The sequence below is a fragment of the Kogia breviceps genome, chromosome 3 (assembly GCF_026419965.1).
Source record: "Kogia breviceps isolate mKogBre1 chromosome 3, mKogBre1 haplotype 1, whole genome shotgun sequence".
NCBI lineage: Eukaryota > Metazoa > Chordata > Mammalia > Artiodactyla > Physeteridae > Kogia > Kogia breviceps.
Window position 1 is genome coordinate 155,044,781 of NC_081312.1, and position 18,758 is coordinate 155,063,538.

Below are 18,758 nucleotides of genomic sequence, written 5' to 3' on the forward strand. Positions count from 1 at the left end.
CCCTGGGAAGGCCATTGCGTAATAGAAAGGGCTTCTGGAATATAACAGAATTTTTTGCAATGTTTATGTTTACCGTGGAGTCACAGGCACCAGGCAAAAAACCTCGAGTGCAGGACTCACGGATTCAGAAATAAGCACACGTGTTGCGAGTGGGTTGTTAAAGAATTACTTATGAGGCCCTTGTTTGTTGCACAAAGTCTACTGCTTCTACTCACCTTCGGAGATTTCCAAGACGGCCTGTAAATATTGTTCACAACTTGGGTGCTTAGGAACCTTCATACTTCCTAACGAAGGCATTGTTTATGATTAAGGAGCTTAAGCCCATGGACAAGCAGGGACAGCATTCCTCGTGGACATTTACGAGGCATCATTCAAGCATTACGTGAGTTGCTGTTCCAATGCTCCAGTTTCATGACGTTATTATAGGGCAAGCATGCCAATGACCTCATTTCAGTCACCTCATCTAGGCCAGATGACTGTCTGTACCCTCTCAAAAGATTTCTGGCAAAGTGGATTCTATACATATCTTTGGAAATTCTGGCAAGAAATTCTTGCAAATACCCATCCTCTTAGGTCAACTATTTCTTTTGCCTAGGCAAGACTCTTTCCTTCCTTCCTTTCATCCATCCATCCATCCAGTCTGTGTGAAATACATTCTATGTGCTAAGCACTGCTTGAGAAAATGAAGCATGCACTTGGTCTTGAGAGATCTAAATGTAAGTGCAAGATAGTGGGTTATATGTGTAAAGAATGGAGTTATCAATTAAGAAAGAGCGTATTAACAGCCATAGAACAAGGTACATCAGCTCAGGACCCTGGAGGCATGATAAAACCATCACGTGTGGATACAAGCTTATTTTCCAGAACCTCTATCTTTATAGAAACACAACAACTAAATACAACAACAAAACCAAACTAAAAAACAAACAAAATGACACAATTTCTGAATTCAGTGCAAACCACTCAATCCAATTGTCTGAAATGCTGTTTAGAAAATTCAGCTTGATTTCCGAAAAATGTCATTTTCTCTGATTATGAAAGTCACGTAAAATTTTAGAAAATTTAAGACTGAATAGAGAAGAAAAAGTAACCAATAATCTACTACACAGAAATAACCATGATTAATATTCTATGTACAATCTTTCAATGCATAGATACACTATTCATTTATAATTTAAAAATAAAATTGGGACCATGATGTTCATGTTGCATAACCTGTCTTTCTTTTTAACACTTCTTAGCACTTTGCTTCATTCTTTTTTTTTTTTTTTTTTTTTTTTTTTGCGGTACGCGGGCCTCTCACTGTTGTGGCCTCTCCCGTTGCGGAGCACAGGCTCCGGACGCACAGGCTCAGCGGCCATGGCTCACGGGCCCAGTTGCTCCGCGGCATGTGGGATCTTCCCGGACCAGGGCACGAACCCGTGTCTCCTGCATCGGCAGGCGGACTCTCAACCACTGCGCCACCAGGGAAGCCCTGCTTCATTCTTAAATATCTTTTGAAAGCATGCCTGTTTAATGGTTGTCCAGTATCCTATCATGCAGATGTTTCATACTATTTTTAGCCAATTCTTTATTATTTAAATTTAGATATTTAGAATTTTAGAATTTGAAATTTAGAATAATTCAAGGTTTTCAAAATTATAAGTAATGTTTAACCATACAACACACACACACATCTCTGATCAATTCCCTAAAATAACTTCTTAGAAGTACAATTCCTATATATTAAGGAATGCACATTTTAAGGCATTTAATATATACTCGCAAGTTATTCTACAGAAGGTTTGTACTTATTTATATTCCCATCAGCAGAACATAAAAGTGTCCATTTTTCTAAACCTTACCAATACTGTGTGTTTTGTCTTTTTAATTTTTTGCTATTTGATAGGTAAGAGGAGATGGTATAAAATTATAACTTGCGGCTCTGATTAACAGGAGGCTGATTTTTTTCCATACGCTTAGTGTGTATATGTATTCATATTTGTATATGTATTTAACACCCTGTTCATAGATTTTGCTCATTTCTCCCTATTAAGTTAAAATCTGCCTTGTGCCTTCTGGAACTATCCTAAGTAAGCTTAATTCCTCCTTCATATGACAGGCCCTTAAATACTTGAAGACAAAAGTCATGTCTCACTTTCTCCAAGATAAACACTTCTGGTTCCTTCAACCGTTTCTCCTGTGTCAAAGTTTCTAGGGCGGTTGTTGGAGAAAATGCATAACAAGTCCTCCCACTCCTGTGACCCTGTACCCTCCAGCACTCTCGGGTACAGAACTCCAGGCGACTCCAGAAAAGCTTGCCCCGAATCCTCCTGGCAGACTCTCCGGATGCAGTCACCTGCCTACCCCTCGGGCATCAGCCTCCTTTCTCCTGCTCATCCACAAGGATACTGTGAGTTAGTTTGACCACGATGGTGGCATTTCCTGTGATGTGTAGGCCTGGCGCTCAACTAAGTGGTAGAAAAAGAGCACTTTGACTCCAGAAACAGGAAGAGGAATTGCCTGGTATGATGAGAATGATGAATTCAAATGAGGAAAGCATCAAGAAGGAGATGGCCCGCTTGTCCTGAGACGCTGCATTTGGCAGGACTGGGGTGGCTATATAATGGGTCTCAGGAGCCCAGGAAGCCTCTTCTGACCCCGGGGCAGGTTGGGGACCCTTCCTCTGTCCCAGGTATGACTGCCTGCCCACTCTCTCCCGGAGCCACCTGTGCACATGCTGGTCCCCCACTAACACATCTTCGCGCTCCCTGAGGGATGGGCTATGTCTGGTGCCCGAGAGCCTTGCTCAGCAGATTGCACATATGAGGCCATCTCATGTGCTCAGTGAACTGAGCCCCTGCTGGAAATCTCTCTCCAGGCTGCCCACATCCCTTTGCTCTTATTTGCTTCTCATTGGATAACTTTCCAGTACAAATCTGTTGTCTCAAGTACTTCCAAACCTCATAGATTCCCTGGACAATGGACATGGGCATCCATGCCAGTGGTGAGGAAACCCCAGGGCATCACAGAATTGCACCTGATTAACACGTCGGCTTTGGAGAACTATTGCTGAGAACCCTGCATCTGACCAGTTTAACAGCACTGTCTTGACAGTGGATCTACAAAGCTGAGGTCCAGGCTCTGGACACTTGTAAAGGTATCATTGCCTTCTGAGTCCCTATCCTCGAGTCCAGCCTTTAGGCAAACAACGGCTTGACAATTTTGTGCATTATGGTCTAAGTAGAAAAACATATACAAATAAGATATAAATATAAATAAAACTGATATATCTATATCTATCTATCTGTAGATATTTATATACATATATCTCAAACATTAAACACTGCCAACTCATCACAAGATTAACATAAAACCTCACACTAAAGGCCTAATTACCTCAGTTCCTATTACCTAATGCATCACGTCTGGATATCAACAAAGATTTACAACGTGTGCTAAAAAGCAAAAAAAAAAAAAACCCACAGCCTGAAGAGACAACTAAACATCAGAACCAGACTCAGATAGGACATGGATTTTGAAATTGCTAGCCTGGGAATTTAAAATAACTATGATTAATATAGTCAAAGTGCTAATGGAAGATGTAGACAAAATCAAGAACAGTTGGGTCATGTAAGCAGAGAGATGGAAACTCTAAGCAAGAATCAAAGGGAAATGCTAAGAAAAAAAAAAACAAAACACGGTAACAGAAATGAATGCCTTTGACAGACTCATCAGTAGACTGGACATAGCCAAGGAAAGAATCAGTAAGCTTGAAGATGTGTCAATTGAAATTTCCAAAACTGAAATGTAAAGAGAAAAAAGAATAAAAAACCCCAGAACAGAATACCCCTAAACTGTAGTCCAATTTCAAAACATATACATGTAATTAGAATACCAAAAGGAGAAGAAAGAGAATGGAACAAAGGAAATATTTGAAGATATAATGTCTAAGAATTTTCCAAAATTAATGACAGACTCCAAACCACAGGCCTAAGAAGCTCAGAAAATACCAACCAGTATAAATAATGAAAAAAAAAAACCACAAAAAAACCTAAACAAACTACATTATCATATTCAAACTGCAGGAAACCAAAAACAAGAGAAAAATCTTGAAAGAAGCCAGAAAAAAAATCCCACACTACATATAGAAAAACAAGGATCAGAATTATGTGGACTTCTCATCAGAAACCATGCAAACTAGGGCTTCCCTGGTGGTGCAGTGGTTGAGAGTCCACCTGCTGATGCAGGGGACACAGGTTCGTGCCCTGGTCTGGGAAGATCCCACATGCCGTGGAGCAGCTAGGCCCGTAAGCCATGGCCGCTGAGCCTGCGCGTCCGGAGCCTGTGCTCCGCAATGGGAGAGGCCACGTACCGCAAAAAAAAAAGAAACCATGCAAACAAGAAGAAAATGAAGTGAATATTTAAACTGTGGAAAGAAAATAACCACCAACCTAAAATTCTATATCCAGTGAAATTATCCTTCAAGTATGAAGGAGAAATAATGACTTTCTATGAACAAAAATGGTGAGAATTCATCAACAGCAGAACTGTCCTGCAAGAAATGTTAAAAGACGTTCTTCATGAAGAAGGAAATGATATAGTTCAGAAACTCATATCTACACAAAGAAAGGAAGAGGAAGAGCATCAGAGAAGGAATAAATGAAGGTAAAATAAAATATTTTATTTTTATTATTCTCAATTGAGCTAATAGACTTTTGTTTGTTCAAAATAATAATAGTAACAGTGTACAGTTGACCCTTGAACAACATGGGGGCTAGGGATGCTGACACCCCACATAGTTGAAAATCCATGTATAACTTTTGGCTTTCCCAAAACTTAACTACTAACAGCCTACTGTTGACTGGAAGCCTTACTGATAACATAAACAGGTCAATTAACATATTTTGTATGATATATGTATTATATATTGTATCCTTACAATAAAGTAAGCTAGAGAAAAGAAAATGTTACCAGGAATCATAAGGAAAAAAATACATTTACAGTACATATATGTATTTGCTGAAAAAAATCCACTTATAAGTGGATCCACACAGTTCAAATCCATGTTGTTCAAGGGTCAACTGTATTGGGCAATAACAGCCTATGGATAAGCGAAGTGAATGAGGGCAACGTGAAGACATGGGAAGGAGGAAGGAAGGACACTTAGCTATAAGGTACTTGCACTGCCCATGAAGTGGTATGATATTATTTAAAAGTGGATTTATATTAGTTGTAAATGTATATTTCAAACTTAGGGCAAACAATAAAGATATTTTTAAAGAAATATAATTGATATGCCAAGAGAGAAGAGAAAATGAAATCATATAAAATGCTCAATGATGTTGGATAAACCGTATGTCCCGGAATTATTTTAGTAGGTTTCAGTAGTATTAACTGTACTTTCCTGCTTGTTTAGATTATTTCTGGTGAATCTTTGTCAACAGTTCCTTTTTTAAATTTTTTTCGGTACGTGGGCCTTTCACTGCTGTGGCCTCTCCCATTGAGGAGCACAGGCTCTGGACAAGCAGACTCAGTGGCCATGGCTCACGGGCCTAGCTGCTCCGCTGCATGTGGGATCTTCCCAGACCAGGGCACAAACCCGTGTCCCCTGCATCGGCAGGCAGATTCTCAACCACTGCGCCACCAGGGAAGCCCAACAGTTCCTTTTAAATACAGATCAATAAGTTCCAAAAACCTACCAGTTTTTGAATTCTTCAATGTAAAAATCCTTAAAATAAAGGCTGCCTCTTTAAAAGGAAAAAAAAAAAAAAAAACCCTAAAAAAAGGAGCTCATAGCATGCAAATGAGGTATCGAACTGGCATGTTTCAGAATCAGACAGTTTGATCATAAAATGTTTGAATCAGATATAAAATCAACACTAGCTGGACTGAAAAATAAATAAATAAAATGCTCAGTGAAAACTAGAGAAGGTTAAAGAGCAGGGAGAAAAAGAAGAAACAAAGACCAAATACAATGAATCAAAAACATGCTAGGTATTTTTCTAAATTCCACATATATGCATTAATATCCGATATTTGTTTTTCTCTTTCTGGCTTACTTCACTCTCAGCTCAGTGCTCTGTGACAACCTAGATGGGTGGATTGGGGGGCAGGTGGGAGGTAGGTCCAAGAGGGAGAGGATATAGGTATACATATAGCTGATTCACTTCATTGTACAGCAGAAACTAACACAACATTGTAAAGCAATTATACACCAATAAAAAATTTAAAAATAGGGCTTCCCTGGTGGCGCAGTGGTTGAGAGTCCACCTGCCGATGGAGGGGATACGGGTTTGTGCCCCGGTCCAGGAAGATCCCATATGCCTCAGAGCGGCTGGGCCCGTGAGCCATGGCCACTGAGCCTGCGCGTCTGGAGCCTGTGCTCCGCAATGGGAGAGGCCACAACAGTGAGAGGACTGCGTACCGTGAAAAAATAAAAAATAAAAATAAATTAAAAAAGTAAACATTGAGCTAAATTTAAAAAAACATGTTAGGTATTAATCAAACTATATCAATAATCACATTAAATGTGAATGGTTTAAATACACCAAATAAAAGACAAATTGTTAGAATGGATTAAAAACACTAGACCCAACTATAGGTTGTCTATAAGAAACTCGCTTTAAATATAGAGACAAAGGTCAAAAGTTAAAGGATAAGAAAGATATATCATGTTAACACTAATCCAAAGAAAGCTAGAGTAGCTATGTTAATTTCAGACAGAGCAGAATTCAGAGCAAGGAAAATTATCAGGTATAAAGAAGGGTGCTACATGACAAAGGGGTAATTTCTTTAAGAAGACATAAAAACCCATAACACATATGAGCCAAACAACAAAGCATCAAGATATTTGAGGCAAAATCAGAGGAAACTGCAAGGAGAAATAGGCCGATCCACTATTATAGTTGGAGACTTAAACACCTTTCTTTCAGTAATTGATCTGTCAAGCAGGTAAATAATCAATAAGGATATAGCTGTCCTCAGCATTATCAATCAACTTGATCTATCTGACATTTAAAGAATACTCCATTTAACAATAGCGAAATACACATTGTACTCAAGCTGACATGGAACATTCACTGAGCCAGACTACTCTGTGGGCCATAAAGTGTCCACAAATGGTTTAACATTGTATATATTCTTTTAGCAATAGATTTATTGAGATATAATTCACATACCGTAAGATTTGCCATCTTAAAAAGTATACAATTCAGTGGTTTTTAGATTTGCAGAATTGAGCAATTATTACTACTATCTAAGTTTAGAACATTTTTGTCACCTTGAAAAGAAACACTATATCCATTAGCAGTCACTCCCAATTTTTCTCCACCTGGAGAAACCTGGAAACCATAAATCTACTTTTTGTTTCAATGGATTTGCCTATTCCAGATATTTCACATAAGTGGAATCATGAGTGGTCTTTTGCGTCTAACTTCTTTCACTCAGCATGATGTTTTCAAGGTTCGCCCATATTATAGTATGAATCAGTACTTCATTGCTTTTTATTGCTGAATACTATTTCATCATATGGATATACCACCTTTTATTTATCCACTGATGTACACATGTGATTTGTTTCCACATTTTGGTCACTATGAATAATGCTGCGATGAACATTCAGGTACAATTTTCTTTGTGAACATATGCTTTCAACTCTCTTTCAATATATAGATATAGATATATATAGATATATAGATATAGATATAGATATAGATATAGATATAGATATAGATAGATAGATACCTAGGACTGAAATCACTGAGTCATATGGCAACTCTGTGTTTAACCTTTTGAGGAACTGCCAGACTGTTTTCCAAAGCAGCTGCACCATTTTACATCCCAACCACAAAGTGTGAGGGTTCTAGTTGCTCCAAATCCTTACCAACACATGTTATTGTCTATTTGAACCATCCTAGTGAGCATGATAGGTATTTCATTGTGGTTTTGATTTGCATTTCTCTAATGACTTGAATACAATTATCATTTCAAATGTCACTCTGACTTTACAGAGTGCTCTGGGTGACAGATAATAGAAAGGATTTGTGAGGCTCCCACCACCTTTGCAGGATTACTCTTTTTAGAAACCTTTGTTTCAAGTAGAAGCACTTTTTTTTTCAGTTACAAAGGCCACTATGTTCTAACTACAAAGGAAAATAAGACTATTTTCCTGTCTCTTTCTTTAAGAATGCATTTCTGGTGAAGTCAAGATGGCATACTAGGAGGACGCGTAATTTGCATCTCCTCACAACTAGGGCACCTACCAGGTACCAGTGGGGGACCACAGACACCTAAGGGGATGGAGGGAACCCCAGCAACTGGCTTGCGGGATCCTGGTTCCCAGACTGGAGGTAGGGCCCGAGCTCCTGTGGTGGGAGCTCCGAGTCCAAACTGGACTAACAGAGAACCTCAGACCCAGGGAATATCAATTGGAGTGAGGCCTCCTGGAGGTCTTCATCTCAGCACCAAGACCCAGCTCTATCCAACTGACTGCAAACTCGAGTGCTGGACATTTCAGGCCAAACAACAAGCAAGACAGGAATACAGCACCACCCATTAAAAAAAAAAAAAGAAATGACAAAAGAATTTGTTACAGACAAAGGAGCAAGGTAAAAACCTACAAGACCAAATAAATAAAGATGAAATAGGCAACCTACCTGAAAAAGAATTCAGAGTAATGTTAGTAAAGATGATCCAAAATCTTGGAAACAGAATGGACAAAATATAAGAAACATTTAACGAGGATCTAGAAGAACTAAAGCACAAACAGTGATGAACAACACAATTACTGAAATTAAAAATACTATAGAAGGAATCAATAACAGAGTAACAGGCAGAAGAATGGAGAAGTGAGCTGGAAGATAAAATGGTGGAAATAACTGCCAGGGAGCAGAATAAAGAAAAAAGAATGAAAAGAATTGAGAACAGTCTCAGAGACCTCTGGGACAACATTAAACGCACCAACATTCAAATTATACGGGTCTCAGAAGAAGAGAAAAAGAAAAGGTCTGAGAAAATATTTGAAGAGATTATAGTCGAAAACTTCCCTAACATGGGAAAGGAAATAGTCAGTCAAGTCCAGGAAGCACAGAGAGTACCATACAGGATAAACCCAAAGAGAAACATGCTGAGACACATATTAATCAAACTATCAAAAATTAAATACAAAGACAATATATTGAAAGCAGCAAGGGAAAAGCAACAAATAACATACAAGGGAATCGCCATAAGGTTAACAGCTGATCTTTCAGCAGAAACTCTGCAAGCCAGAAGGGAATGGCAGGACATATTTTAAATGATGAAAGGGAAAAACCTACAACCAAGATTACTCTACCCAGCACAGATCTCATTCAGATTCAATGGAGAAATTAAAACCTTTACAGATAAGCAAAAGTTAAGAGAATTCAGCACCACCAACAAATGCTAAAGGAACTTCTCTAGGCAGGAAACACAAGAGAAGGAAAAGACCTACAATAACAAACCGAAAACAATCAAGAAAATGGTAATAGGAACATAGATATCGATAATTACCTTAAATGTAAATGGATGAAATGCTCCAACCAAAAGATACAGATTGGCTGAACGAAAACAAGACCTGTACATATGCTGTCTACAAGAGACCCACTTCAGACCTAGGGACACATAACAGACTGAAAGTGAGGGGATGGAAAAAGATATTCCATGCAAATGGAAATCAAAAGAAAGCTGGAGTAGCAATTCTCATACCAGACAAAATAGGCTTTAAAATAAAGACTATTACAAGAGACAAAGAAGGACACTACATAATGGTCAAGGGATCAATCCAAGAAGAAGATATAACAATTGTAAATATTTATGCACTCAACATAGGAGCACCTCAATACATAAGGCAAATGCTAACAGCCATAAAAGGGGAAATAGACAGTAACACAATCACAGTAGGGGAATTTAACACCCCACTTTCAGCAATGGACAGATCATCCAAAATGAAAATAAATAAGGAAACACAAGCTTTAAGTGATACATTAAAAAGACGGACTTAATTGATATTTATGGGACATTCCATCCCAAAACAACAGAATACACTTTCTTCTCAAATGCTCATGGAACATTCTCCAGTTTAGACCATATCTTGGGTCACAAATCAAGCCTTGGTAAATTTAAGAAAACTGAAATCATATCAAGTATCTTTTATAACCACAACGCTATGAGACTAGATATCAATTACAGGAAAAAAACTGTAAAAAATACAAACGCATGGAGGTTAAACAATACTCTACTAAATAACCAAGAGATCACTGAAGAAATCAAAGAGGAAATCAGAAAATACCTAGAAACAAATGACAACAAAAACATGACGACCCAAAACCTATGGGATGCAGCAAAAGCAGTTCTAAGAGGGAAGTTTATAGCAATACAGTCCTACCTAAAGAAACAAGATAAATCTCAAATAAACAACCTAAACTTACACCTAAAGCAATTAGAGAAAGAAGAACAAAAAAACCCCAAAATTAGCAGTAGGAAAGAAATCATAAAAATCAGATCAGAAATAAATGAAAAAGAAATGAAAGAAACAATAGCAAAGACCAACAAAACTAAAAGCTGGTTCTTTGAGAAGATAAACAAAATTGATAAACCATTAGCCAGACTCATCATGACAAAAAGGGAGAAGACTCAAATCAACAGAATTAGAAATGAAAAAGGAGAAGTAACAACTGACACTGCAGAAATACAAAGGATCATAAGAGATTGCTATAAGCAATTATATGCCTATAAAACGGACAACCTGGAAGAAATGGACAAATTGTTAGAAAAGCACAACCTTCCGAGACTGAACCAGGAAGAAAGAGAAAATATAAACAGACCAACCACAAGCACTGAAATTAAAACTGTGATTAAAAATCTTCCAACAGGGCTTCCCTGGTGGCGCAGTGGTTGGGAGTCCGCCTGCCGATGCAGGGGACACGGGTTCGTGCCCCGGTCCGGGAGGATCCCACATGCCGCGGAGCGGCTGGGCCCGTGAGCCGTGGCCGCTGAGCCTGCGCGTCTGGAGCCTGTGTTCCGCAGCGGGGGAGGCCACAACAGTGAGAGGCCCGCGTACCGCAAAAAAAAAATAAATAAATAAATAAAAAAAAAAATAAAAATCTTCCAACAAACAAAAGCCCAGGAGCAGACAGCTTCACAGGTGAATTCTATCAAACATTTAGAGAAGAGCTAACACCTATCCTTCTCAAACTCCTCCAAAATATAGCAGAGAGAGGAACACTCCCAAACTCATTCTATGAGGCCACCATCACCCTGATACCAAAACCAGACAAAGATGTCACAAAAAAAGAAAACTACAGGCCAATATCTCTGATGAACATAATTGCAAAAATCCTCAACAAAATACTAGCAAATAGAATCCAACCGCACATTAAAAGGATCATACACCATGATCAACTGGGGTTTATCCCAGGAATGCAAGGATTCTTCAATATATGCAAATCAGTCAATGTGATACACCATATTAACAAATTGAAGGATAAAAACCATATGATAATCTCTATAGATGCAGAAAAAGCTTTTGACAAATTCAACACCCATTTACGATAAAAACTCTCCAGAAAGTAGGCACGGAGGGAACCTACCTCAACATAATAAAGGCCATATATGACAAACTCACAGCCAACATCATTCTCAATGGTGAAAAACTGACTAAGATCAGGAACAAGACAAGGTTGCCCAGTCTCACCACTATTATTCAACATAGTTTTGGAAGTTTTAGCCACAGCAATCAGAGAAGAAAAAGAAATAAAAGGAATCCAAATCAGAAAAGAAGTAAAACTGTCACTGTTTGCAGATGACACGACACTATACATAGAGTATCCTAAAGATGTTACCAGAAAACTACTAGAGCTAATCAATGAATTTGGTAGAGTAGCAGGATACAAAATTAATACACAGAAATCTCTTGCATTCCTATACACTAATGATGAAAAATCTTAAAGAGAAATTAAGGAAACACTCCCATTTACCACTGCAACAAAAATAAAATACCTAGGAATAAACCTACCTAAGGAGACAAAAGACCTGTATGCAGAAAACTATAAGACACTGATGAAAGAAATTAAAGATGATACAAGCAGATGGAGAGATATACTATGTTCTTGGATTGGAAGAATCAACATTGTGAAAATGACTATACTACCCAAAGCAATCTACAGATTCAATGCAATCCCTATCAAACTACCAATGGCATTTTTCACTGAACTAGAAAAAAAAATCACACAATTTGTATGGAAACACAAAAGACCCTGAATAGCCAAAAGAATCTTGAGAAAGAAAAATGGAGCTGGAGGAATCAGGTTACCTGACTTCAGACTATTCTACAAAGCTACAGTAATCAAGACAGTACAGTACTGGCACAAAAACAGAAATATAGATCAATGGAACAGGATAGAAAGCCCAGAGATAAACCCACACACATATGGCCACCTTATCTTTGATAAAGGAGGCAAGAGTATACAATGGAGAAAAGACAGTCTTTTCAATAAATCGTGTTGGGAAAACTGGATAGCTACATGTAAAAGAATGAAATTAGAACACTTCCTAACACCATACACAAAAATAAACTCAAAATGGATTAAAGACCTAAATGTAAGGCCAGACACTATAAAACTCTTAGAGGAAAACATAGGCAGAACACTCTATGACATAAATCACAGCAAGATCCTTTTTGACCCACCTCCTAGAGAAATGGAAATAAAAACAAAAATAAACAAATGGGACCTAATGAAGCTTAAAAGGCTTTTGCACAGCAAAGGAAACCATAAAAAAGATGAAAAGACAACCTTCAGAATGGGAGAAAATATTTGCAAACGAAGCAACTGACAAAGGATTAATCTCCAAAATATACAAGCAGCTTATGCAACTCAATATCAAAAAAACAAACAGCCCAATCCAAAAATGGGCAGAAGACCTAAATAGACATTTCTCCAAAGAAGATATACAGATTGCCAACAAACACATGAAAAGATGCTCAACATTACTAATCATGAGAGAAATGCAAATCAAAACTACAAGGAGGTATCACCTCACACTGGTCAGAATGGCCATCATCAAAAAATCCACAAACAATAAATGCTGGAGAGGGTGTGGAGAAAAGGGAACCCTCTTGCACTGTTGGTGGGAATGTAAATTGATACAGCCACTATGGAGAACAGTATGGAGGTTCCTTAAAGAACTAAAAATAGAATTACCACATGATCCAGCAATCCCATTACTGGGCATATACCCAGAGAAAACCATAATTCAAGAAGACAATGAACCCCAATGTTCATTGTAGCACTATTTACAATCGCCAGGTCATGGAAGCAACCTAAATGCCCACTGACAGTTGAATGAATAAAGAAGATGTGGTACATATATACAATGGATTATTACTCAGCCATAAAAAGAAACAAAATTGGGTCATTTGAGACGTGGATGCATCTAGAGACTGTCATGCAGAGTGAAGTAAGTCAGAAAGAGAAAAAGAAATATCGTATATTAATGCATATAGGTGGAACCTAGAAAATGGAACTGATGAACTGGTTTACAGAGCAGAAATTGAGACACAGAAGTAGAGAAAAAAACGTATGGACACCAAGAGGGGAAAGCGGCAGGGGGTGGGGGTGGCGGTGTGATGAATTGGGAGATTGGGATTGACATATATACACTGATGTGTATAAAATGGATGACTAATAAGAGAACAAATAAATAAACATTAAAAAAAAACAAAAACAAAAAGAGTCATGTACCACAGTGTTCACTGAAGCACTATTTACAATAGGCAGGAGATGGAAGCAACCTAAGTGTCCATTGACAGATGAATGGACAAAGAAGATGTGGCACATATATGCAGTGGAATATTACTCAGCCATAAAAGGAAACGAAATTGAGTTATTTGTAGTTAGGTGGATGGACCTAGAGTCTGTCATACAGAGTGAAGTAAGTCAGAAAGAGAAAAACAAATGCTAACACACTTATATGTATGGAATCTAAAAAAAAAAAAAAAAAAAATGGTTCTGACGAACCTAGGGGCAGAATGGGAATAAAGACACAGACGTAGAGAATGGATTTGAGGACATGTGGCAGGGGAAGTGTAAACTGGGACAAAGTGAAAGAGTAGCATTGACATATATACATTACCAAATGTAAAATAGATAGCTAGTGGGAAGCAGCTGCGTGGCACAGGGAGATCAGTTTGGTGCTTTGTGACCACCTAGAGGGGTGGGATAAGGAAGGTGGGAGGGAGATGCCAAGAGGGAGGGGATGTGGGACTATATGTATGCATATAGCTGATTCACTTTGTTATACAGCAGAAACTAACACAACACTGTAAAGCAATTATACTCCAATAAAGATATTTTTTTTAAAAAGAATGCATTTCTAACAGGATACCATGGTGAGGTGAAATAACATGAAATCCCCTGGGAATGAATATGCAGGTTCTGTTTACCTGCTGGAGGCCAAGCCTTGATGTAGCCTGTGCAGTGGACCACAGCATACTGGGCTTCTCCTTCTTTCACAGGGCCAAGGCCATTCCTAGAGAAAGAACTTCTGTGAGCTTGCTTTTGACACCTGAGGGTGAGGCAAGGATGTCCATGACTCTTTTGGTATCTAAGTTTCTGGGTTCTCCTGTTGGCCTTGTTTTTTTCAATCTTGACTTCCCACCATCCTGTTTTCCCTCCTCCTACATGGTCTGAATGTGCAAAATAAATCCACCCAACTCCCTTTCTTATGTCAACCACTGCAACCCTGATGTGAGGGTCTCTTGGTGCTCTCCGTGGCTAAGCCCCGTCTTCAAGTTCAGCTACTCCTTAGCTTAGTGCATTTAAGCTATCTACCAGCATCGCCCCAAAACATACATCAGAAAGGCTTACTGACCTGAACCTTTTCCTCATGGTGGTTATTCTGTTTAGAGGAAGGTGGTCCAAAGGAGCATTTCCACACCTAAGATTTGATAAATATATTAGAGTGAGTGAAGACCTAGGCAAGTTTATAAAGCACACAGTGCTGCAGGCAAGTATATGGGCTTTATCTAATGCGAGCACCCGGTAGCCAAGTTCTTCCCAAAGTGCAGAAGCAGGGTTGCATGCCTGTGAATTTTGACTGTCACTGAAGGCAAGGGGCATGTGAGCCATTCTGCACTGCTCGTGGAAATTGTCTCAGGGCCCAGGCCAGGAGCCGCAGACATCCAGAAAGACACTAGGAGGATCCTGGCCATGCTCCGTCCTGCAGATCATTTCAGTGTAACTTGGTGGCTTTCAGGAAACAAGGGAAGGGGGTGATGACAGCCAACAGTGTCTCTCCAGGCCCGAGCAGAGGCATCAACTCAAAACAGATGTTGCCAATTGATGAACAGAAGCATCTTCTCAGGCTTTAGCTTCACAGTGTGGAAACTGCCTCCTCCCCTGCAATGTTCTGGCACTAGGAATAAGCAGACAGCTGCAAGCCTGCGGATGGCAAAGGACAGAGTGGGGACAGGGAGGGATGAGTCTGGAATCAGGGCTTTCTGGGGTCTTTCTCTGGGAGGCAGGGGACGTGAGGCGTCTCACTGCCCACTCTGGTAGCACCTTTTCTGCCTTCTCCATAACTCTCTCAGCATCCAGGCTCTGCATTTCAAAGCCTGCACTGTGGCCAACCTCTGACCTGTGCTCTCAGGACGTCCACTCTTTACATGCGCTTCCCCTTCCCAACTACATAGCAGGTAATGCCCTGGATGCCTCAGTATTCAATGCAACAAAGATAAGAGTCCATTATATACTCTGAGACCTGGGATGGCTGCCAGCACAAGCGTATTTTCACAGCAGTGTCAATCTAAGACATTGCTGCCTGGGGATGCCCGGTGTCTTCCTGAAACTAGGCTGCTTTATTTGGAGGGGAAGGCCATGCTCTCAGCAGATGGCAGTGCTGCTCACCTTACAGGTAAATCCAGGTAGTGTGCATCTGGCACTGGGAAAATCTACCTAGAGCACGTCTTGAGAGGCACCAGGGCAGGGAGCGGACCGCCAGAATCTGGTCGATAGGGGAGTGATAATGGCATTGGAGGCTACTCAGGAATGGTGAACTTGCTGCTTCCAATAAATTCATTCACAAGGCAACTGCTTAGATGGTGCAATTAAGAATTCACATTGCTTTTGCTAGACTGAATGTCCATCAAGCTAGGATGGGCATTTACCCTATTGGCCAAAGCACTGTGGAAAGCCCTTGCTGTGTTGGACCCCATTAACTGATGGCATTCTGTCCCTGGGTGGACACAAATGCATGTGAGTCGAGCCCCCCCCAGCTTGCCCCTGTAGGCTGAACAGAGGGAAGGCAGTCTGCGCAGACTCAGTGCTAAATCACAAGGAGATGCCCGTGTATTGTCACTCCAACACCGCCTTACGACCTGAGGCAGGCAGTGAAGGGGATTCCATCCGTGTCTTCTGGAAGCATTCCAAATGCTCAGCCTGGAGAGGAGCCAACTGGGAGGAAAGGACAGCCATACTCAGTCCTGGTTCTCAGGACTCAGCTAGAGGTTAGAGAGGCAGGTCTCCCCTCAACGCAGGCAACCTGTGATCTGAGATGGCCTAACCTGTAGATTAGAAGTTTTTGTTTAAGAAGTAGAGTTGCTTTAAAAGGTGACTTTGAATTAGTGAAAATATAGACTTATTTTAAACATCGATTGTCTGTAACTTCATAGTTCCCAACAGATGCTCAAGTGGTAAGTCCCCATCCCAGAAGCAAACCGCTGGAGGAAGGTGGCGGTAGTGAGTGGCTCCACTGTGCCCGGCCCTGAGATTGGAGCGTCGCGAAGCTTGGCGGGGGCGGGGAGGAGGTCGGAGAGGGCAGGAGGCGCTGGAGCTGAATCAGGATCGGTGTGGACTTGGGCGGACGTGTCGGAAAAAGTGCTCAAGAAGAGCCTGGGGCACCACGTGCCCGGGCCAGCGGGGACCGACTTCTTTCCTGGAGGAGAGGAGGACGCCCGCCTCGCTCACCTGCCTGCAGCTCCAGCTGCTGCTGCGTCGCCCTCTGGGGTCCAGTGATGGACCCTCAGTCCTCGTATCTGGGAATCAGCAGCAGCATCTGGCAGTGGACCACGCCTTCCTCCTGGAAACTTCCTTCTCCCTCTCTTGTTCCCTGCCATCTACCCAGCGGCTCCTTCTCAGTCTCTGCTGGTTCTTCCTTGCCTCCCTGGTGCAGGGGTGGCCTGAGCTCAGAGCTCTAACCTCTTCTCTAGCAACACTCATTTCCCAGGTGATCTCAGGCGGTCTTGGGGCTTTCTTTTTTTTTTTTTTTTTGTGGTATGCAGGCCTCTCACTGTTGTGGCCTCTCCCGTTGTGGAGCACAGGTTCTGGATGCCCAGGCTCAGCGGCCATGGCTCACGGGCCCAGCTGCTCCGCGGCATGTGGGATCTTCCCGGACCGGGACACGAACCCGTGTCCCCTGCATCGGCAGGCGGATTCTCAACCACTGCGCCACCAGGGAAGCCCTCAGGGCTTTACATACACCTCACTGTCATCAATCCCTGACTCTATGTCTTCAGCCCCAAACTCTCCTGTGAATTCCTGAATTATATATCCAAGTGTCGACTTATCTTCTCCATTTACAGGTGAGACAGACCAGGAAGGAGGAGGCTTACAGGCTGCAGTCAGGAGATGACATCACCAGAGTGAAGGTGTGACCTTACAGCCCATCAGGACTCTCAGTGGAGGTGAGAAGGGAGCAACCCCATCAGAGCCCAGCCCACTGTTCCCCCAAACAGACCTCATCCTGCAGATGAAGGACCTCCGGGAGCCCATGCACATCCTCATGGATGACTGCTGCCCTTCTTTCTTGACCGTCCCAGTCTTCAGGTCCAAGATCCGGCCTGAGAGACAGAGAGAAAAGGACATTTGCATAAGTCTCTGCCTTTGATTGGGGGGGTGGTTCAGGTGCCGGGAGAGCTCTGCAATTGCAAACACAGGGGGCAACGGGGCAAATCGCAAATCGTTTGTTTCTTGGAATTCTCAACATTCTTTAAGCAATGAAATCCACACGATTCAAATGCCTTGTTTTCTTCAAAGAGTGGTCCACACTTGCTGTCTCTGCATTGTTCAATTCCATCACCACCAGTCCCTCCGATTCGGCTTTCTCCCCCACTACTTCATGGAAACCGCATTCACCAAGATCACCAACGACTTTCTTATTGCTAAATCCAAAACGCGTTCTCTCTTTGACTTATCTGACCGCTTTGCAGAGACTCAAAGGCACAATGATTCTCAAAAATCCCCCCTCCCCTTGGCTTCTGAGAAGCACTCTCCACTCTCCTCGTGTCTGCCCCTTCGTCCCCCAAGGGCTCCAACCTCAGCCATCTTCTCTTCTTGTTCTATGCATCCCCTATGCAATTTTATCCACTCTGAGGTTTTGATGATCACCTCTATCCTAAGGACCCCACGTCTACACCTCCAGCACCAAGATCTAAACCACCAGCAGCTGACTGTATACCTCGAAGGCAGCATCACCCACTTCTCCCCAGACACCCGCAAAAGCAAGTCCATCCAACAGCAATCGGAGCCAGAATTCTAGATGTCATCTTACCTTCCTCTCCCTTGCCTCCCGCACACTCAGTCGGTCCATCTCGTCTGGCTTATCATTCCTCGAGGGAGACTCACTCACTTCCAACCCCCAGCATCCTCTCTCCTCGGTCCACCTTTCGCACGGCTGACAGCTGTCTAGACAACACGCATCTGACTGTGCCCGCCTTGGCTTAAAACTGCATTGCTATATGGTAGGTCCCTGTTGATTATTTTGTG

At 41.4% G+C, this 18,758-nt stretch overlaps 1 protein-coding gene across 8 annotated transcripts in view; it reads right to left on the reverse strand.

Annotated features, from left to right (window-relative positions):
* ARNT2 (aryl hydrocarbon receptor nuclear translocator 2) overlaps positions 1–18,758 on the reverse strand; it is a 202,780-nt gene that overhangs the window by 76,456 nt on the left and 107,566 nt on the right. For all 8 annotated transcript variants that reach the window (XM_059059151.2, XM_067030049.1, XM_067030048.1 and 5 more), the window contains exons 6-8: positions 17,731–17,833; positions 14,869–14,934; positions 14,441–14,526 (exon numbers count right to left, since the gene is read on the reverse strand). In XM_059059151.2, coding sequence (XP_058915134.1) covers positions 14,441–14,526; positions 14,869–14,934; positions 17,731–17,833 — 255 coding nt within the window. The remainder of the gene's footprint in view (positions 1–14,440; positions 14,527–14,868; positions 14,935–17,730; positions 17,834–18,758) is intronic.